This window comes from Gorilla gorilla, chromosome 9, assembly GCF_029281585.2.
Source record: "Gorilla gorilla gorilla isolate KB3781 chromosome 9, NHGRI_mGorGor1-v2.1_pri, whole genome shotgun sequence".
NCBI classification, from domain to species: Eukaryota; Metazoa; Chordata; class Mammalia; order Primates; family Hominidae; genus Gorilla; species Gorilla gorilla.
In genome coordinates, this window is record NC_073233.2 from 136,486,386 (window position 1) to 136,509,184 (window position 22,799).

Here is a 22,799-nt window from a genome sequence, read left to right on the forward strand (position 1 = left end):
CACCACTCTGAGGCTCACTACCATTACCCTGTGTATCCAACAGGACTGTGGGTAGGAACCAGTCATGACAGTTAATGACAGTAAAACGTCAGTGAGCTCTTAGAGACAGGAGCAAGAAACTGAAACGTAAAAATGATCCTTGTTATGGTGGTTGGAGAGAAAGGGCTGAGGTTGAGGGACAGAATAGAGGAAGGGAGCAGAGAGGAGGCAGGGTCAGTGGCTCCACTCCAGTCAGACTATAAACAGTAACAGACATTTCAGCCGTGTCTTGTGTAAGAGGCTCCATTGATTCACAAGGTTCCCTAACAGAAGGATGACGAGAAGCTGAGACAGAAAGGGCCCATTCATTCATGCAGAACACCAGCACTCAGCCCCATTGGCTCTCGCTAATGGCTCCAGGCTGATAGGGAGGAGGGGGAAGAGGCGGACGGTAGGAGGAGGTAGAAATGAAAGAAAATGATGACTACAAGATTGTTGTGAAGAAATGTACAGCTGCACAGGCAATTGCATGCAAATGTGGCTTCCCTTTTTAGCTGTATAGCTAATGTCCTCAGATTCATCTATTTTTCTCTTTCATGTTATCTTCCCCTCCTGTTCTTGCCTTGTCTTTTTCTGGGCTCCCCACTTTTTTTCCCTTTCCCATTCATCTTTCATCTTCCTTTCCCATTATTCCCTACCATGCTACTAATATCCAACTTTATTTTCTGTCCATTTTCACACATCTCTTCTTTCTTCCACCATACTCGCTTTATCATCTATTTTGTCCAATCGATTCCCGACAGACCTTGGCGCCTTAGTATTCTCTCCCACTCACCTGATAAGTCTTTCCCTCATTCATACTTTCTCTCTGCTTGATTCTCTCTTCCCCTTCCCTCCACCCTCCCGCCACCCTCCTCCTCCTCCTCCTCAGCCTCTGACCCTTCGTGAATAGGAACAACATTCTGAAAAGACTTGCTCATTCCTTGATGGCCCCTCCTGTCAGTATTCTCTGCACTGACAGATGTGTAGTCCTTGGAAAAGAAGTTCATTCATCCCTTCTGAGAGCATGAACGTGAAGGGGGAGCAGTGGTGGGCAGTAGCCATGAGACGGAGGACGGGAAGGAAACTGAAGTTATAAATAGGATAAAAGAAGATGAAAAAAATGTCGAGTATTTTTTCTCTTTCTTTATATTCAACACATCTCCGAGGAAATGTACCACAGCTGGAGAAATCACTGGTTGGTCTATGTCTTCATCTCCCTTCCCTATAACCCCACAATCCCCGTCCAAACAACACCCATCGCTGAGGAGAGCTGGACCACAGCCCAGAAATAATCCCTCCAACTCCTTCGTCTGGGAAGCACAAAAGTTAAAGGAGGGGCTAGAAAGGCTCAGGGTTCTTGCCAAACATTTCCATCAGAGGGAGTATAGGACAGTGGGAACTACAACCATCACATTTGTGAAGAGATTGCCCCCAACTGGTAGAGGCCACACCCCGACAGAAGCTGTGTACCATCTCTGAGCTGCAGTTGATGGCAACCCAGGTCATTCTAGGAATGGTTATTATATGCCCCAATCTTCTCAACCTACCAAAAGCTGGGGTGACCCCAGCTTCCTTCTTGCAACTGTAAACTATGAGAAGAAGATGATATTACCCTGCTATAAGTCCTTGCATTTTAAAGCTGTTCTTCATATGCTTCCCAGACACTGTCTCATAGGCCATGAAATAAAAACATCTTTACCTTTGAGAAACTTGACAAAGAGTAGCATGAAAAATCATCTCCACTTGGGAGTTTATGTACTTCAGTTTAAGGAAAAGGAAGGCCATGTCTCTTTGCTATGAAGAAGAGACATTCTGATCTTCAGGCTAGGGGCAAATGGAGAAGGCCTCAGATGTTAATAAGATGTAACTTGTAGCAAGCAGAGACCATCGAGAGCTGCAAGTGTTAAAGCAAGGCAGCTTTAATCTCAGTTGCATTGGGAGATATAAGACTTAAGCCTTGTGGCATTAATAGGATTCAAGAATTATACAAATATAAATACAGCCATTTTGACCTTTTGCTTATACAAACAAAACCTATTTTGTTTAGAATTTTAAAGGATCACTTTTCTCGTGTCCTCAAATTTTTAGCCCTTAAGTCTGACGTGTGAGCAGGTACAAAATCCTCCCGGCTCCCTTGTGAAATGGATAGGTAGCTGAGACATTTGTATTTATGCTTAGAAGAACTGAGATACCAAGCAGAAAGTGACAGCATAAATATTATTATGTCTACAATCCAGGACAGTGCCAAAGAATACCTCAAAGATCAATGGCTATTGAGTCAAGGGAACATGGGACACAGGAATCTATTTCATTCTGCCCTGGAGAGAAACCAGGCAAATGGAAAGCTACTCCCCATGCCTCCTCACCCACCATACACACAGCCCATGGAGTGCCACAGCATCTTGCCCTGTGTCTGTTTATTCCTGATGAGCAATAAAGCATGGGCAACAAAGCAAACATTTATTTTACTTCTCCACTGTTATTTAAGTAATTGACCAAAGAATGTTGTGGGGTAAAATAACACTGAACCAAAAAGTAGCCTTCAAGTTAGTGACTCCCCCTGCCATGCCCTGCCCAGGTCTTTCCCCAGAATTACATTTTCCCAACATGTAAGAGTAATGACATTTTTATGCTAAGAATTCATCCTGGGAGAAAACACAGATTTTGACTAGCTATTTGGTATTCAAATATGTTATCATAACATGGTCTCATGTGAAAGTGAACTTAATATCTGAATTGATCATTTCAAAATTCCCAAATTCAAATTTAATGGTTTTTGTTTAAAAACAAAACAAAACAAAACAAAAAAACACTAGCTGGTAAACCAAGAACTAGTGGAATTTGTGAGAAACAGAGTGTCTCCTGAAAACAGCATGGAGATGAGGACTTCAGATTCCTGAGGTCCCTGGGAATGCAGATCCATTGATTTGAGAGTTCTCTGGAGGAGACTCCCACTCACCAGAGGGCAGCACTGCCATCAGCAAGTGGAAGGAGAGAAGGGAGAGTGAGACAGAGGAAAAAGAATCGGGATCCAGGTGGGCATGGACAGAGAGGCCAGGAAGAATGGAAACATGATCATCGAAAGAAAGCATGTTCTCTAAGAAGGCCGAGCAATTCACACACCTCTGTTTATCCAGCTCAGACTCTGTGACTGCAAAACTTCTAGGCTCTCTGACAACAGCCAAAACGGGTGTCAGGAAATGCAGGATAGGCAAAACTATTTGCAAGGTGAAGACCTAAAGCAACCTTTCTTGGGCCCATTCCTAGAGTTTAGACTTCCTGTCGGGGAATAAAGTAACCCAAAATTTATGGAGAAGGCCCGGGACTTTCCATTCAAGAACAATAGCATCTGTACCCGCATAAGCCATGGCAGCTGTTATTTGAAAGAATGCAGCCCTCATCACATTTCCATTGTCCTTCAACTCTATCCTCATTCCCAGCTTTTGTTTATGTTCCTACCTGAGACACAGTGTTCAAGACCAGTAGGAACTTCCTGAGTTGCCATCTCATCCCAAAAGGGGTAGCAAGGTCTTTGCTGGTGATAATTGGACTGGAAACCACAGTTCATTCGAGGATCTTCATAAGTGTTGCTAGGTCCTTGCCTCTGTGCAAGAAAAAATAGAAGAAAATATATTAGGAGGAAAATCTCTGTTGTTCAGCCCTAAAGGAACTATGACTTCATATCATCCAATCACATGTAAGTAAGAATCATCTATAGATGATGACAGAACAGAGCCAACTCTTGATTTCTTCCCTTATCCCCCCACATAAAGACGCAGGGAACGAGAAGAATTTCTGACTCAGACTATGTATGCATTTATCTTCCTCCATTTCTTCAAGTGTTTAAGGACTACCTTTTCTGGCCTTCAAATAATAACCCACGGTTAACAGCAGGGCCAAATGCTGACCATCTTGAATTTATACACTCCTGGCTTATTTTTAATGGTACCTTACTCTGTAAAAACGTCATGAAAGGATATTCTTACGAGGCTTACTCCACTACCATACAACAAGTAAATGATACATGCCAAAGGAAAAAAAATGGACCTATGTAATAAAATTCACCTCATTTTTTGGTTAATCAGTGTGTATAGGTTTTAAAGACATTGGTTGCTAGGCAGAAATTGTCCGTTTGCCCCAATTTTCGAAGACTTGTGCCACACTCTTAGTAATTTTATGAACTCCATAAAATATACAATCCCAATCTACATAGTACTCTCTAAGGAAGACAGATGTGCTATGTGGAAGGTCATGTTTTGCTGTGTTTAAAACCCTAGCCTTTGAAGCCAGGTATACATAATTCAAATCCCAGCTCTATCACTTACCAGCATGGAGCCTGGACCTGTTCCTTAATCCAAACCTTAGTTCATGCAATTGTAAAATGAAAACAACAGAAACTGGAAACATGTACATATAGTTCCAGCTACTTGGGAGGCTGAGGCAAGAGGATCACTTGAGCCCAAGAGTTTGAGGCTCAGTCAGGGCAACATAGCAAGACCCAACCTCTAAAAATAAAGTGAAAGTAATAATACTTACCTCATGAAGTAGGATGATTGAATGAAATAATGTATGAGAAAATTGCATATAAAGCAAATTAAAATATAAAATTGCATTTAATAAAACTATATATTGTATGAAATGCATGTGATAAGTATGTGAGGCCTGGTCTTCAATATAAGTTAGGCATTATTTTAATTTAAGAGATCCTTAGCATTCCTGGAAATGGCCACATAGGTTAAAAACTAAGACACAAAAGGAAAAGAAGCAAATTCACAGAAAGAAGATTTCCTGAGACTAGGATTCTGATCGACACTGGCCCATCCTCAACTTTTTTTCTTTTTTATTATTACTCTCTTGGGTCCCTGCACCTTCATAAAAACCCCAACTAAGGAAACCAAACTCTGCTAGAATTTAATATGGTTAAATCTATTGACATTAAGGTCTCAATAAATGTAGCTCATAACATGGTATTCTCACCCCTGAAGACTAGCTTGCAACTCCCAGAAAGATTCTCCAACTGGAGAACTTACGTCTTCTCTTCTTCTGAGCGTACAAGAATTCAGTACTACTATGTTAGATTCAGTTGCCCACTATTTGCTCTCTTTCCCAATTTGCAATGGCCCATTCACTTAAGTTCAGTAAAAATAACAGAAAAGAATATATTGACACAGAGAAAAATGACAATGAACCCAAAAGGCGGAAGAAGGTTCCATGCACATGATATTGGACCTGGTGTTCTATAATATTCATAAAATCATTCAAATTAGAGCTGGACGAAGTTTACTTTGGGGCTGTTTATCTTCCAACTGCATTAAAGGTACTGAGGATGTAAGTGGGACTCAGTTGTGTTGCATCAAAGGCTAACATCCTTAGCCTGCTGTTGCCAGGGGCCTTGATGAGCACTGTGAAAATGTACAATGTCAGATTTGCCACCTATATGTGTGTGGGGCCAAGAGACAGGGGAACCATCAGCAAGAATACACTACTGAGCATCAGTCAGAAAATGTTTCCTGGCCGGGCACGGTGGCTCACGCCTGTCATCCCAGCACTTCAGGAGGCCGAGGAGGGTGGATCACCTGAGGTCAGGAGTTCGAGACCAGCCTGGACAACATGGTGAAACCCTGTCTCTACTAAAAATACAAAAATTAGCCAGGCGTGGTGGTGGGCGCCTGTAATCCCAGCTACTAGGGAGACTGAGGCAGGAGAATCGCTTGAACCTGGGAGGTGGAGTTTGCAGTGAGCCGAGATCGAGACCGTGCCACTGCACTCCAGCCTGGGTGACAGAGCAATACCCATCTCAAAAAAAAAAAAAAAAAAAAAGAGAGAGAGAGAAAAGAAAAGAAAATGTTTCCTTAATTTTGGCTTCAAACCATTTTGCTGGAATGTTATTTAATGCTATATGCTCCTGAAGCAGCTACATTAAATACTTCTTTTGGATTCCCAACAATAAGCAGGTCTTTAACAAAACTTTGAAACTGAATCAATTCAAAACACACTTCCTAGTCTTATAAATCAAGCCTTGTGCTCTCAATATCTATCCTCATCTTTTTCATATTCCTTTAGAGCCTTTTTTCAAAATTTAATGTCAAGTATCAGAGTTGTAGGAATAGGGTCTTGAGCGAGAAAATTTTGATTCTAAATGCTGTGAAGAAGAATTCTGAGTTACCCACATCTGTCTTCTTTTGGGACAGCATGCATGGTTTGCCAAAAACAAAAGATCCTCGTAAAGTGGTAGTAGGTAGTTGGTTCTTTTAAGTAGGTAGACAGGTAGTTTGTTACAGGCCCTGCTAGGGTGGTGGGAACCTAAGAACCTGAATTTGGATTTAAAAGTTTGGGTTTTGTCTGCTAAAGAAAAGCCACTTGAAGGCAAGGTGACATTGGCAAAGAGGGGATGAAGAAAAGTGATCTGGGAACAATGTGCAGAGGACAGAGAAGGTAGATAATCGGTAAGTAGGTAGGGTACAAAATATTGTGGGTCCACACCTGGGTGATAACAGGGTAGCCATATTGTAGGTCAACTCACAGGCTTTGAGTAACAACCATGCACAGAATCATCTTGATTTTACATGGTTGGTTTTTTTCCTGGAGTCTCTTCTGCCCACAGCTGGGCTCTTGGTCAATACGTTTTTTATTTTATAAATGAAACCCTCTGTATATTTTTAAGGCATAGTTCCTCTGTAACTGTCCTCCGTGGAGCCACCGATCCTATTTTTAAGAATGAGAAGGCAATAATGTACAAAAACTACCATTAACCACGAAAATCTTTACCAGGGGATGCTCCTGAGAAGCCTTTCATGGTTTTGTTATCTAGACACCTGCCTGTTTATTAGACATTTCATGAACTGACTTAATAACTATTTCATAGAGTATGAAAATGATATTTTTACTCAAGAGAACCACATCACCAGTTCCAATTCATTACGAAACTGCCTCAGTTGAGGAGAAAAAAAGCAGGTTATTAACAGGTCAGAAATCTGGGCAGCCCAGCCCCCACCTCATTGCTTGAAAAGATCACCACACCAAACAGGTCCCTGCTTATTGGGCCTCTTCATTGGCATCTTCCTTTCTTGGCTGCAAGTGGAGATGAGTCAACAAGATGCAAGCAACACTCCCCATCTCCGCCACATGTTTAAGAAAACCATCTGACAGGTTCTCACTCACCCATCCCACAGGTGATTGCCGAAAGGACCTAACAAACATCACACATCTGTTCAGTGCCCCCTGGCACTCTGCATCAGAAATGGTCTCCTTTTTTTTTTTCTTTTGAGATAGAGTCTCACTTTGTTGCCCAGGTTGAAGTGCAGTGGCGCAATCTCGGCTCACTGCAACCTCCGCCTCCTGGCATCAAGTGATTCTCCTGCCTCAGCCTCCCAAGAACCTGGGATTAAAGGCATGTGCCACCATGCCCAGCTAATTTTTGTATTTTTAGTAGAGTCGGGGTTTTATCCTGTTGGCCAGGCTGGTCTCGAATTCCTGCCCTCAGGTAATCAGCCTGCCTCGGCCTCCCAAAATGCTGGGATTACAGGTGTGAGCCACCGCGCCCGGCCGAGATGGTCACTTTTAATCCTCACAACAATCCTGCAAGATTACTATTTTCATCTTCATTTTACAGAAGAGCAAACTGAGGTTTTAAGAGGTCAAGTAAATTTCCCAAGGCCATGCAGCTAATAAAACAACGGAGACAGAATTCTAACCCAAGTCTATTTGATTTCAGATTGTCTTTTCTGCTGCGTGCACAACATGCAGCTTGCATGGCTTAAGTACAAATTGCTCAAGAATGGTGGTTACTGTTCCATAATAGGTACTTCATGAATTATGGCAATGTGCATTCATGGACTAATATATTTGGTGCACCTAGTCTATGACAAGTATTATGTTAGATGCTAAGAATGTAATATAAGCAACAAATAAACCATGGCCTTAGGAGCGTACAGACAAGTAAGCAGGAAATTACAGTGAGGGGTGGGACAGAATTAAGTACCAATGTGTAGGGGGAGGGGAATAGCAGCAGAGAAGGCTTCCTGCAGGAAGCAGACTAAGGTAATAACTGTAAGATTGAGTAAGATTTGCCCTGAAACATTTGATGAAGGGCCACGTGAGCAAAAGAAGAGGAAGATAATCCATCCAAAGGTAAAAAAGAACATATACAGCTATGTAAGGAGGAATAAGAAAGATTCAGGGAGGTGTTATAGAGAGAAAAAGACGGTGTTGTTTGGAGGTGACAAGCAGGAGGAAAAGGTATGCCCTTGGGCAATGAGGATGGTAGGAGTGGAGGGTAAGTAGTAAAACTTCAAGCCGGAGGGCAGGGTAAGACCACAGTGTGGAGAGCCACGCAGGCCAAGCGGGAATCTGGCCTCAGGAGAGAGCCACTAGAGGCCATGCTAGAGGCCTGGGACATGGTGAAGCAATGCCTTCAAGAAAGACTCATTTGATGGTGCTGAGTAGGACAGACAGGGCAGGGCAAGAAGGCGAGGAGGCTGACACAGGTCAGGAGAGCCTTGCCGAGCCACATTGGGAAAAATCAGTAATACTGATCTTGACTTTATTTAAAATTTTGATTTTTTTTCATAATAATGTTTGCATTAATTCTGATTTTTCAAAGATATTACATTAAGATATTATTCAACTTGATTACTGAGTTTGGGGGCACCCCATGTGGATGCCTCACTCACCTCACTGTAGTCCAGTTCTGAAGAAAGAGTTGGGCCATGGGTGTCAAGGGGAAGAGGAAATAAGAAATATTGGATGTGTTTTAAAGGAAAAATCGACATGATTTTATGATTGATTGGTCATAGGAGATGAAGAGAGGGAAATCCAAGATGCCACTTAGATTGCTTATGTTTATGTAGTGAAAATGGTGAATCTACGGGACAGACATAAATAAGGAGAGTGGAAGACAATGTTGCCTTTGGTTGAGTTCAGATGGAGTGAGGGCAACTTGGTGGAGGGTCCCTAAGGTGAATGCATGATGGGAGAAGGCAGGAAAGAGTCAAGCTAGACCTAGCAGCAAAAAGGATGGAGTTAGAGCACAACTGAAGGAAAATGGCAGTCAGGACAATAAGGGAAAGAATTGAAAGTGGATCTGTAAAGCTGCTGACAGTTAAGAGGAGAAACAAGGGGGAAAAAGCACAAGGAAGTACTGGTTGAAGACGTAGAAGGAAAAACAAGCAAGCATACAGGATCATGGAAGCCAAGAGCAGAGCTTTAAGCACCAGGGGTGGTGAACAAGAGGCCACTAAGAAAAGGGTGGTCTTGGCCGGACGCGGTGGCTCACACCTATAATCCCAGCACTTTGGGAGGCCGGGAGGCCAAGGCAGGCAGATCACAAGGTCAGGAGTTCAAGACCAGCCTGGCCAACAAGGTGAAACCCCGGCTGTATGAAAAATACAAAAATTAGCCAGGCGTGGTGGTAGGCACCTGTAATCCCAGTTACTCTGGAGGCTGAGGCAGGAGAATCATTTGAACCAGGGAGGCAGAGGTTGCAGTGAGCCGAGATCGTGCCATTGCACTCCAGCCTGGGTGACAGTGTGAGACTCCATCTCAAAAAAGAAAAAAGAAAATAAAAGAGTGGTCCCCAGGCAGCCATGGAGGAAGGGATTCCCCTGGGCATCTTAGGAAAACACACACCTCTTCTCTGCTCATCACATGCAGTGGTGAGCCGTGGAGGAAACAGCATGGCTCTCCCTGTCCTCTTAGAAAGAGGCTACCAGAGGACATGAGCCCACAGCCTGAATGCTCCACCCATCTAATCCTGGGAATGAAATGAAGCCCCGGAAGCCTGGAAACTAGTTGGACAATGGACACACCTTGGTCCTGCTCTGCTCTGAGGTGAGCCAGCCCTACAGCTACCACCTGGGCCGACCACCACCACCATTCCTGCAAGGAAGCACTCATTGGTTTGTGACCCTTCCCTAGCACCACTTCCCAGCACTTCAAAGTCAGAAACTTGGATCTTGCTAGCCCATTCCCTCCTCCACTGCCCACGGTCATCTCCCTGGAACTGCCTATTCACCTGTCCCCTCCAGCCAGCCACATCTTAAAGCCATTCCTTTTGCTCATAGCTTTCCCTGTCTCCACGCCCCAAAGTCCCCAAAAATTGAAAAAAAAAAAAAAAAAGAATAGGAGAGTATATTTTTACAACAGCAAATCATGAACATGAGGAGTCTGTGTCTGTGGAGTGGGTGATCTATTCTTTCGGTCAGCTTCTGTCTTTAGCAGAACAGTCTTCAATGTCCACATTCAATGAGTAACTCCCTAGTTGCTCACCTTCTGTATGTGTTACTTGGAGCCTAAATTCCATAGGAGCAAATCTGTCTTGTCTTTGCTTGACTTCAGAATCCTAGGGTTTAGCCTTAGTGCAGGGTCATAAACATGTAAGACACTATACATATTTCTAGATGCTAGTGCTTTCTAAAAATATTTCAAACCCAGAAGCAAGGCTGAGTCAACACTGGGTGGATGGGCACTATGATTTGCCACCATGGAAATAACTTTGTATTATTTTTCTAGGAATGTCATAGATGCTCATGCACTTTAGCAGAAAGACACAAGACTAGAAATCAAGCAGCCTGGGTTCAAGTCCTGCTCTACATCTAAGGAGCTGTGTAACCTCTGGGCTGTTCCTTAACCTCTCTGAACCTTTGCTTCCTGAGGCGTTCAGCCTCCATGATCTCCAAGTTCCTTGCCAACTCTGTGTCATTTTTGCTGATCCATCCACATTCTTTCTCCTGACCTTACGACTGACAACCTTCATTGGATAAACAGCCACACCACGGTGGGCGAGCCTGCAGAGCCAAAAGTTATCGGAGGCATAATGTGGGTCTGTGACATACAATGTGCCCTTGAACTGCATGAAAGTTCTTACACTGTTTGTCTTCATTCTCTCCCGAAGCCCTGCTCCAACAGTTTTGTCACCATCTGCCCCACATTTCAGTAGAGAACAGTGAAGCTCAGTAAGAGTCTTGCTACTGAACAGTTATAGGGGCTCTCACCTGGCAGGTGCTCAATTAAAGTGTGTGCAATACCTAGGCCATTTCTCTGCTTAAACCCTTCCTCCTGGTTGCATGTAGTTGCCCTTGTGCAACTCCATGCACTTCTGATAAAGTCTGGACTTCCTCATCCTCAGAAGACGCTTTAGCACCTCCGTACCCTCCCAACCACCCTACGAATAGGCTGTTTGGCAATGGTGAGGAACAGTTTTGGTCAGAGGGTATTTGGCCTCAGAAGGGCATGGGCAAGGGCGTGGTTTCTGGGGCACATCTGTTCAGAGGGCACGTTTGTTCTGCTCCCTTGAGAGGTAAAAGGGAAGGAGGCAAACAGAACCACTCCCCAGCTCTCCGGAGTTTGCTGATCAAGCCTGAGGGTGGTGAGGGGGTGCAGCCACCAGGAGAAGCAGGAACAGACAAAATAGGAAACTCTCAAAGGGCAATTTAATTTTAGACTCAAGGCCAGGAAATTCTTTTTAAAACAATAAGAGTAATGGGCTTGGGCCTTGGTGAAAGTGCAGGCCTGACACGCTGCAAGGTTCTGCAGAAAAAATTCTGAAGCACAGAGGGTTGTAGAGAAGGGGATGTCTAATTATGCTCTTAATGCAAAGCTGTGCTTAGCTTCCCTAGGGACCCCCTGGGGAAGCACACAAAGTCGGAGGTAGTGCAGCCAACACCGACACTACAACTCATACCTGCCTGAGACCAGGACAGCCTCCACTCACAGCCAACACTCGCTGAAACAGGCTGAAGGACGGGGAGGGGGTGGAACTTGAGACCACAGTCCTGGGGACCTGCAGTTGACACTCTCTTGCTGAGAGGTCTTAGGTGAGAGACGTTTTATTTGTAGGCTTCTAGATCTGCGGGTTTCAAGTTGCCCCTCGCTTAGCATGAAGCCTTCAGACGCCCAGTGGTACCATGGGTGACAGCTTTAGGCATCTTGTGGTATGGAGATGGAGACTGAGGCTGACTCAAAACCTGGTTATGGACACGGTTGGTAGAACTTGCCATGGCCAGAAGACTATCCAGTAATTTCAGTTTGCTCAGCAAACTACACAATGGAGTTTGGGTTTTTTGTTTTGTTTTGTTTTTTCCAGAATCAGGAAAAACTAATTTTTCATAAACAAGGCATACAAATACATGAATAAAAATACATTATAAGTTCTTACATATCACCAAATATCAAATAAATAAATAAATAAATAAATAAATAAATAAATAAATAAAATGTGTTTGTAAGGAGTTGTTATGGATGTGTTCCCCCAAATTTAGAAGTTGAAATGTAAAACACCAATGTGATAATATTAACAGGCAGAGGCATTATGAGATGAGTAAGTTGTCAGGGCAAAGCCCTCAAGGATGGGACTAGGGCCCTTTAAAAGGACCTGAAGGAATGGGTTTGGCTGCTTCCCTCCCTTCCGCCACTGAGGACACAGCATTCATCCCCTCTAGAGAATGCAGCAGGAAGGGTCCATCTTGGAAGATGAGACGGGACTCTCACCAGACACAGAGACTGCCAATGCCTTGATCTTGAACATTGCAGCATCCAGAACTGTGAGCAATAAATTTCTATTCTTTTTGAATAACCCAGTCTCAGGTATTTTGTTATAGCAGCACTAATGGACCAAGACAGGAGTGCTATAACAAAATACCTGAGGAAACTCCAGTAATTCATTTAACCTCTTAGGATCTGAATTTCCTGATATTGCAAGATGGTCTTTACATTGTGGTCTGACTCTGAAATTCTCTAGCTTGTGATGATTGAACCTAGTAGCTTACAGAAACCCTGCAGTCCAAGATGCTGGAAAAATATAGGTTATTTTCTTTTTTCCCTCAATTTCTATGACAACCACTAAGAGTTATGAGCATAAATAATTTCCCTAAACATTATGTTTCAGCAGTCTCATTCCCACTTCGGTTTTAAATTTCTTTTTGTGGATTCCCACTTCTCTAGTCCCAAATAATTTGTCCATTGCTCTCCAGGATTCCCAGAGGAAGGAAAGGGTGTCTTCACTAGGCTTCATGGTAGCAAGCACAATCACTGCATAAGAAGTGCAGGGACAGCAGAGTGACCCTTCTGTGAACACATCCAATGACTGGAGTCCGGAGGCCTATGGGCTGGAAGTCAGTGTGCCAACAACCAGAGCCCTGGGTAAGAAGGGAACTGCATCCCAAGGAGGCCCAATTAAACTGCAATTACTCAAGATAAGAAAACGAGGTCTGTTTACACAATGGGGTTGTAAACCACTGGCCGTGACAAGAGAACTTTGATCTGGTGGCAAGGGAGCTGTTTCTCATGCAGGGCAGTGATGAAACAAGGAGGTTTCCCAATGAGGATGTCTCCATCTTCACCCCAGTAGCCCCATCTTCTTCTGGCAGCACCTTTGCATGGACAAGTGGAAATCCTCACCCCTTCCCAGCCCCAGTATCCACCTAACACAATCAAAAAGTGAAGAATAGAAAGAGATGAGATAGTGACTAAAAGGAAAAGAGAATTGATGGAGGTCATCTTTGTGGAGGCACTTGACAAGCATGTTCTCACTGAACCATCACAGTGACCTTCCACGTACCTTATACCATGCCTATTTTACAGATGAAGACACCAAGGTTCAGAGGAGGTAAGTAATTTGCCCAAGATCAAATAGCTAAAGAGTACCAGACAGGTCTGGGTGCGGTGGCTCACACCTGTAATCCCAGCACTTTGGGAGGCCAAGGTGGGCAGATCACGAGGTCAGGAGATCAAGACCATCCTGGCTAACATGGTGAAACCCCGTCTCTACTAAAAATACAAAAAATTAGCTGGGCACGGTGGTGGGCACCTGTAGTCCCAGCTACTCGGGAGGCTGAGGCCGGAGAATGGCGTGAATCCAGGGGGCGAAGCCTGCTGTGAACCGAGATCGCGCCACTGCACTCCAGCCTGGGTGACAGAGCAAGACTCTGTCTCAAAAAAAAAAAAAAAAGAGTACCAGTGTACCAGACAGAACTTACTCCAGGTCTTTCTGATTCTAAAACCCAAGTGCTTTCCACTAGAATTTGGCTAGGACCCATTCCACAGCTGCCTGGACCAGGAGTAAAGGCTCTATCTCATGTCTGGTGTCAAGGAGACAGTGTAAGGTGCGTTGGCTTCTGCCTCACCAGAGGGCCTGAAGGTGGAAATAGAGTTCTGTGTATCAATCAACCAGTCGATCAATCAATTATGGAAGGAAGAAAGAAAATGTACAAAAGAGGAATTGGCCCAAAAGTTTTTGTGACAGGGAGCTGCTCTGAGGGCCGTGGTTAATTTGGAGCTCTTTTTCTGCAATGTACTTAGCTAAGCCTCATGGCAGGACTACCCTCTATGCTGGCACCAGCTAGAGATTCAGCTGACCCCCAGGTACCCAAGTCCCACTGGAACTGCACAGGAAGGACGGAGGCCAATGCCCAGAGCTGGCAATGACTGACAGCCTCCCTGGGGTCCCTCCCAAGGTGACATCCAGCATGAACTCAGGCTTATTTCCAGTGCCCTGTTCATTCAGTACTCGTACGTCTGCAATACCCTTGATTTCACAATATTTTATTCTGTATAGTGAAAGAAATTAAGTGTCTAATAAATGGGATCCAATTTACACAACATTGAAGGCTTTCATGGCATAAATTCACAAGTCAAAAAACAGTCTTTTGTTGGACAGTTTCTGAATCCCTGTTTTCATTGAAACAACATAGGGACCATGTTTTAAGAGAAACACATTTGATTTAGGGAGAGCGACAGAGTGGCAAGTTTTTTGTTTTTTGGGTTTTGTTTTTGTTTTTGTTTTTTTTTTGAGACAGAGTCTCACTCTGTTGCTCAGGTTGGAGTGCAGTGGCATGCTCTTGCCTCACTGCAACCTCCGCCTCCTGGGTTCAAGCGATTCTCCTGTCTCAGCCTCCTGCGTAGCTGGAATTACAGGCGTCCAATACCACACCCGGCTAATTTTTTGTATTTTTAGTAGAGACGGGGTTTTATCATGTTGGCCAGGCTGGTCTCAAACTCCTGACCTCAGGTAATCCACCTGTCTCGGCCTCCTAAAGTGCTGGGATTACAGGTGTGAACCACCGCGGCCAGCCAAGAGTGAGGAGTTTTTAATACAGTTACTTCACCCTCAAATTACCAGGGATGTCCCTTAAGCCCAGAGTCTTATCATAGGAAATTCTGGCACTTGGGGATATGTAGTTAGCCTCTTGGGCATAGGTGCCTTCCCTGAGGTGGAGCACAGTGGGCCACTCCTGCCCGAGCATGTTGTTCTATCCCCCAAAGTCTGTGGCTCTGGGAGGAGGTGAGGGGGCAGTTCCTTTCTTCTGTACAGCCCAAGGTGTTTCCTAAAGCCCGCATGGCCAAAGGGGTCACTAATCCCCCAGGAACTCCTCCGCACATCCTCCTTGCCGGTGAGACATCCCAGGCTGGGCCATGTTTAGTCAAAACTGAGAGCAGCCCAGCCCGCTCATTCCCGCCACTCTCAGCTGGGCCAGCACAGTGCTGTGAAGGGGAGAATGACGCATGAGAGGACAAAAGTACTGGGCTTGCAAGGGACTTCCAGGCTCACAGCGGGCTTGGGCTTGCAAAGGCAGCATAACAGGAAGGAGCACTTCCTCCCCATGGATGAAAGGGTCCCTGACACACAGCCCATAGAAGTACCTGGAAAGGTCATCCCTCCCACACAATGGCCAGACAACTTCCCAAAGTGTTGCTTCTCCACCTCCCTGCTGTGACATCACCTCATTCATTATGGCCTCCTGAAGGGCTGACCTTACGCATGGGGAAACCATGAGTCCTGCTTTTGAGAAACTGACGCTGAGGCAGAGAATGTGAATTCTGTGCAAAACCATGATTACCTGAGGCTGGCATGCATTTTAACCACTGTGGCTCCCATGATTTCCAAGCATTCTTCCACAGCAAATTACCAGATAACGTTAATGTGACCTCTAATTTACAAGCAAGGACTCCGAGACTTAGCTATCTTCAGGGGCAGAAAATATTGACATCCTATTTTAGAAGAGATTGTTTCTTGGCCAACTAACGCAGCATGCTAAGTAAGAGCCCCTCGGAGCAGGAACACAGTCTTACTTTCTTTTGTTAGATTTCCCTTTCTAAAGCAATAATTTACTAGTAACCAAGACCTGCTTAGAGCAGTCTGTACACACAGTCCCATTCTGCTTTCAAGTTTGATCTGTGGCTACTCTAGACCAGGTTTCTCAACGTCAGCACTATCAGAATTTGGGGATGGATAATTGCTTGTCATAGGAGGCTGTCTTGTGTACTAAAAGATGTTCAGTTACATCCCTGGCTTCTACTCTGATGCCAGGAGCACCTCCTAAATTTTAACAATGAGACACATCTCCAGGCATTGCCAAATATCCCTTTGGGGGACCCCCTACTGAAAACCCCACTACTCTCATGGTTTTCTTTTCACTCTGAATTTACCATACATGGGACAGAGTTTCTTCTTTTTTTTTTTTTTTTTTTTTTTTTTGGTGTGTCAGACTAACTAAATCAGAGACTAGGGCACCAGGTAGGAGTACTTGGATTATTGGATTAAGCACCACGGGTTGAGCTCTGGACAGGGAGGCTCCAACAGAACTGAGAAGACTCTGGTTTCCTGGGGCTCTGACTTTCTTATCTAGGAAAGTTAATGAAGCTATGCTTACCCCTCCAGGGTATCTTAGATTGCAACTGAATGTGAGGTTTGTTTGCTGGTGTCTCTAGTGCCAATGTCCTAAGGTTACATTTTGTAGACAATTTACAGATTCTCTGTTTATTACAGCCCAGTCTAAAGTTAGAGGTTATGGTTTGAGTTGGCTTACTAAATTTGAGTTTATACTAATGTGTTATTTACTTCTTAATTTTTATTAGAGAAAGAGTATGTGAAAAAATTAAAGGGCTTCTTTGCTTGCTCTGGAAGGTTGCCTAAATCGTTTCAGGGACAGAGAAACTGAGGCCCAGAGAGAAGTTAGGAGTGCAAGTGCAAGAACAATAATTCAGCAGCTCTTTTGTGCAACCTTCTGCTTTTACCCAAGCAACTTTGAACTTTGTAGTGAAAAGGATCTCACATGTTAATGTTTTTCAGATACGGCTGTCATGGGTGGGAGTAAACGGATTATTTGGTTTGAAACCAATGGAAGCCATTCAAAATTTATTTAAAATATCCAGGGTGTTCAATTGCAGGGAGGTGTCTTTAGTTGAAATTATGCACTTAGAGTTATTTGGTTTGGGATTTTTTTATTCTCCTACAATTTTGAGATACCCTGCCTAGGATGACATTATATTATATCTGCAACTTTTATACTTATAATAGGCTTTTTATTTCAGCGTCTAAACTAAGTACATATTTGTGTGACATTTCTTTCTTTCTTTCTTTCTTTTTCTTTTTTTTTTTGATGGAGTCTTGCTCTGTCACCCAGGCTGGAGTGTGCAATGGCACAATTTCAGCTCACTGCAACCTCCACCTCCTGGGTTCAAGCGATTCTCATGCCACAGCCTCCTGAGTAGCTGGGATTACAAGGCATGTGCCACCACACCCGGCTAATTTTTTTTGTATTTTTAGCAGAGACGGGGTTTCATCATGTTGGCCAGGCTGGTCTCAAACTCCTGACCTCAACTGATCCGCCCGCCTCAGCCTCCCAAAGTGCCAGGATTACAGGTGTGAGCCACTGAGCCCAGCCATGGCATTTCATTCTTAGCCAAAATATTAATCTGTTTTAATTTGATTATAGTACCTGTAAATAGAATTAACACGGACTGGCTTTTAAATCTTGTTTTTCAAGTCAAGGACACATTTTACTCTGAAATCACAATATCATTATTTATTTTAACAAATTTCTACAATATCATCTTTAAGGAAATTTTAATGTCATTTGTGTTAACTTTAAATGATGACCTCTATGTGAGGAAAAGGAGGAGGAGCCCTTTTCTGGCAACTTCTTCAGCCCTTGATATGATCTTAAACTGCAAGTCCTTTGGCAATCGCTACTAAGCAAACTCGAGCGACTCCTTGCCTGGACTTGTCCTGTAGTGGAGTGTTGGGGACTGGGCAGTTTAAACATATTTCTGTTATATATTATTGTCTAAACCTTTTTCTGATTCTAATTTTTTGTAAAAGTAAACGGTGCTTACATGAACACAGAAGCCATTTTAAAAAGAAGAAAAATGTGGTAAAAACAGCTACTGAAGACAGATGTCTCAATCATCCTTAAAATGTGTCTTTTCCCTTGAACACAGAATAGCTACTGAGAGATTTTGGTTTTTTTTTAATGCTAAAATAAAGAACTTCAGGCTGGGCGCGGTGGCTCACGCTTGTAATCCCAGCACTTTGGGAGGCCGAGGCGGGCGGATCACGAGGTCAGGAGATCGAGACCACGGTGAAACCCCGTCTCTACTAAAAATATAAAAAATTAGCCAGGCGTGGTGGCGGGCGCCTGTAGTCCCAGCTACTCTGAGAGGCTGAGGCAGGAGAATGGCGTGAACCCGGGAGGCGGAGCTTGCAGTGAGCTGAGATCGCGCCACCGCACTCCAGCCTGGGCGACAGAGCGAGACTCCGTCCAGCCTGGGCGACAGAGCGAGACTCCGTCTAAAAAAAAAAAAAAAAACTTCAAACAATTCAGGTCTTTTAATATACAATTACAGTGAGAAGTCATAGTTAACTGTGTCATAGTTAACTTTAATCAGTGTTAAAAACTATACAGAATCTCTGGCAAGACAGTCAAAGACAAGTCAGAAATGCGTTCTTGTTTATTGGTGTTAATTCAGATCCATAAATGTACTGGGAAAAGTTAATAATAATAATAATATAATAAACTTATTTGCGACTGGGCTCAGTGCTTCACACCTGTAATCCCAGCACTTTGGGAGGCCGAGGTGGATGGATCACCCGAGGTCAGGAGTTTGAGACCAGCCTGGCCAACATGGTGAAACTCTGTCTCTACTAAAAATACAAAAAATTAGTTGGGCGTGGTGGTGGGCACCTGTAATCCCAGCCACTCGGGAGGCTGAGGCAGGAGAATCGCTTGAACCCGGGAGGCACAGGTTGCAGTGAGCAGAGATCAAACCACTGCACTCCAGCCTGGGCAACAGAGCGAGACCATCTCAAAGAAAGATCATTTGAGGTCATGAGTTGGAGACCAGCCTGGCCAACATGGTGAAACCCCTTCTCTACTAAAAATACAAAAATTAGCCAGACGTGGTGGTGCAGGTCTGTAATCCCAGCTACTTGGGAGGCTAAGGCAGGAGAATTGCTTGAACCCAGAAGGTAGAGGTTGGAGTGAGCCAAGATTGTGCCACTGAACTCCAGCCTGAGTGACAGAAAAAAAAAAAGAAAGAAAAAGAAAAAAATAAATAAAATAAACTTATCTGTCCGTATTTCACTGTAAGAAAAAAAAAATTCAACATTTATGATGGCTATCTTTGGATAAAAACGTAACAGAATTTAGAAAGAATAATTAATGACACAGCTGCTGATATTAGTGTCTTTTAATATTGGAACTGATCAATATCAACATTATAAGATCCTCACACAATACATTTTTGAGAAATTTGTCAAAGCATTTCTATTGATCAGCATATAGCTTGGGCAAAGATCTTCTCACCTATGGACAAAAAACTTCATCCAGTCCTATTTTAAAGTTTCTTTGTCCCCTCTTATTCTAGGATTTATGAAATTTTTCCATAAACTTATTGTCATATTCCATTTTCACTTTTAAAGTCTGTGATTAGAAAACTTGCATTATTGACTTTTTATGTCTGAGGCCAAAAGTAAGTTCAATTATAATATGTATAGGAATAAGGTACATCAATATGTAAAAAATCTTCATCAAATGAACTGGGCAGTGAAAATCAACTGGCTTTAACTGTTCATCATATTTGAGTCATTTCTCTCAAACTCAAACATACTAAAACTTCTTCAGCAAATCCATCAGTATTTGGTTTTCTTTTATATGCTGATAAAATCATAGATAATCTTACAATTGACATCCTCCAAAAGATTCAAAGCTGATTCGAACCTTGGAGTTCAGGTTCCTGGCTTCTCTGTCTACTGGGGGTCAGGATACAGGAAGCACAAGGAGGAGGGGAGAAGATTGTGCGGGCAAAGGGGCAGGGAAGGGGCCACCACTCACCACCACTGCAGGACGAGCCGCTGAGTAAGGGACGGGGCTGCTCCCAGCAGAATCCACAAAGTAGCTCATGCTGCTCTCAGCACCTGTGTGAGAGAAGGCGTTGGCTGAGCCTCTGGATGCTCACAGGTTTGTGGATTAGAATCCACAAGGAAGACACGAACCTTAGAACTAAAAGTCTCCTTAGGAACCAACCAGTTCACTTCTTTGCATGGCAGGGAAAGCAATGGAAATTCAGAAAGATCAGTGACTAACCCCCAGCACTGGTAAGAGCAGACCTCAGACAGAACCAGTTCCCTGGTTGCAAGGTAACATGGATAACAGACCATGTCTACACACTGCAGACAACAAGCAGTAAACCAGTGCACAAGAGGCACATTTTTGTAGGGTTTCTGGGCAGGAATCAGTTCTTGTGTGTCTCCCCCACCCACAACCAGGCCTGGCAGATAAGTAGGCATACAATACACAGTTGGGGTGTAAATTAATTGATAAAGGAATAAACATAGAAAGGACTGGAGAAAGGAAGGATGGAAAAAGCTCTCCTGAAGAGGTGTGTCACCCAGGACCCCAAGAAACAGATAAACAGAGAGAGACCCTGCAAAAGGGATTGAGCATTATTGATCTTGAAAAAAGGAGAAGGGCTACTAAATAACTTGTTGAGAGCTATTTTCTACATTGGAAGTCTGAGTGACTAGAATGCTTGAGCAATTTTCTGGCTGAAGGGATTTTCCAGCTAGCTACTGGTTATCATTATATATCGAACATCTCTGTTGACCTAAATACTTCCGAAAGTTCATTACACACTTTCATAAACTTAATACTATGCATTTAAAAAGTCATTCTTGAATAATCTCGAAGATTAAATTCCTAGGCATACCACTCAGAGGCCAAGTTCTTACTGTTAGGAAGTGACGCTTTAACTTCACTGCTTTCCAGTTTGTATTTGTCTGCCCTTTTCCTTAATTCTACATTTAAAGCAACTGATACATTTCAAGAAAAATCAAGTACTAAGAAATGTCTTATGTTCAATTTGCAGTTTGGTTCACCATCTTGATCCCTTTTCTCATATGAAATGTATTTAAATGTTTAAATGATATAGTTAAACAGGCTTGGCAATATAAAACTATACTGCCTAAGGGCTACAACCACAAAGCTACTAATATCATATGGTTAAGGGATGTAAGCTACAAACCTCCTGAAGACATAACTTATCCTAGAACTATACTTTGTGTTTTTAACTAAAACTTTGCCTTTTTCTTATGTCTTTTCTTCCAAATGTAGAATGCAGTCAAAATAACATTAGTTTTAAAAAATTAACTAAGGGTCTGGATAGCTAGACTATGTTAATCAAGATTTTGTCCTTTAGTTTTTTAGGAAATTGATCTCCACTACAGCAAAACCACCCCAGGAAGAGCTCCTCATTGGTGAAGATGAATGGTAGGAAAAGCTCAAAGTACCCTAGGCCAGGGACATTGTTAACATCTGCGTCAGGGGTCACTACTCAGTGTTTGTTTCCAAGAACAGTGAGTACCTATGATGGGTCCGACTCTGTACCAGGCACTGAGCATGAAATAAGAGTAAGATGCATGTCACATGGTTTAGGTATGCCTGTCCTGACCATACACTGTGAGGATCATCTCACTGAGCTCCATGGCTCCTTTCCCACCAAAGTGTTCCCATTTTTACTCTTAGAATCAAGTTTTAAAGTCCTGAAGAATCATCATCAAACCATATATCCCACTTCAAAGTTTTTGATCTACTTTGAGATCTTTGGATGAGACATAAAAGTTAACAACATTGATTGTGTCATATGATAATGGCTTAACCACAATCAAATTCCCTAGGGAAATGTTGATCATCCCTCCAGGGTCCTGCAGGGCAACTAATACCTTCTAGAAATGAATACTTTTTGGAATTCCCCCCAGTGATGTGGGAATGCTGTTTCATGTAAACATTCAACCCTCTGATTTCCTCCAAAAAAAGCCCCAAGGATCTCCTGAGTCCTCACAGACCTCAGTTACGGTAGTCTCCCCTTACCCAAATAGGATTTCTTCCAAAACCCTCCAGTGGAGGCCTGAAACCTCAGATAGTACAGAACCCCATACATACTATGTGTTTTCCTATACATACACACCTATGATAAAGTTTAACTTATACATTAGACGCAGTAAGAGATTAACAACAATAACTAATACATGACTAGAACAATTATAACAATATACTGTGATAAAAGTTATTGAATGTGGTTTCTCTCTCTCTCTCTCTCTCTCTCTCTCTCTCTCTCTCTCTCTCTCAAAATATCTTACTGTACTGTACTCACCTATTTTCAGACCTTGGTTGAGGGAGAGTAACTGAAACCTCGGAAGGCAAAACCACAGTTAAGGGAGTACGATTGTTTTTATCCAACAATCATGTAATAGGCGTCCTTTGTTAGTGGCTTGTTTATTCATTTGGTAAATAATCACTATGCACCACTATGTGCCAGGCACGGCCCTGGGCACTTGAAACACACCAGTAAACAAGGATTCCTGACCTCACGGCCCTTAGATCCTATCAGACTCAGGAAAAATCTGACAAAGACAGGGTCTCTATCTTCAGGCAGTGGAATCAACAGGCTCACACATAACTATAGCATAATGTGATAAGTAGTTGGCCAACAATATGGAAAAAGAA

The 22,799-nt window shown here is 43.2% G+C and overlaps 1 protein-coding gene across 4 annotated transcripts in view; it reads right to left on the bottom strand.

Moving 5' to 3' along the window:
* Positions 1-22,799, bottom strand: part of ETS1 (ETS proto-oncogene 1, transcription factor) — a 128,249-nt gene that overhangs the window by 93,804 nt on the left and 11,646 nt on the right. For 3 of the 4 annotated variants that reach the window (XM_055356367.2, XM_004052414.5, XM_019037418.4), the window contains exons 2-3: positions 20,130-20,212; positions 3,481-3,625 (exon numbers count right to left, since the gene is read on the bottom strand). In XM_055356367.2, the coding sequence (XP_055212342.1) occupies positions 3,481-3,625; positions 20,130-20,198 (214 nt within the window). In that variant the 5' untranslated portion in view covers positions 20,199-20,212. The remainder of the gene's footprint in view (positions 1-3,480; positions 3,626-20,129; positions 20,213-22,799) is intronic. The other variant, XM_055356366.2, reaches the window with a different exon arrangement.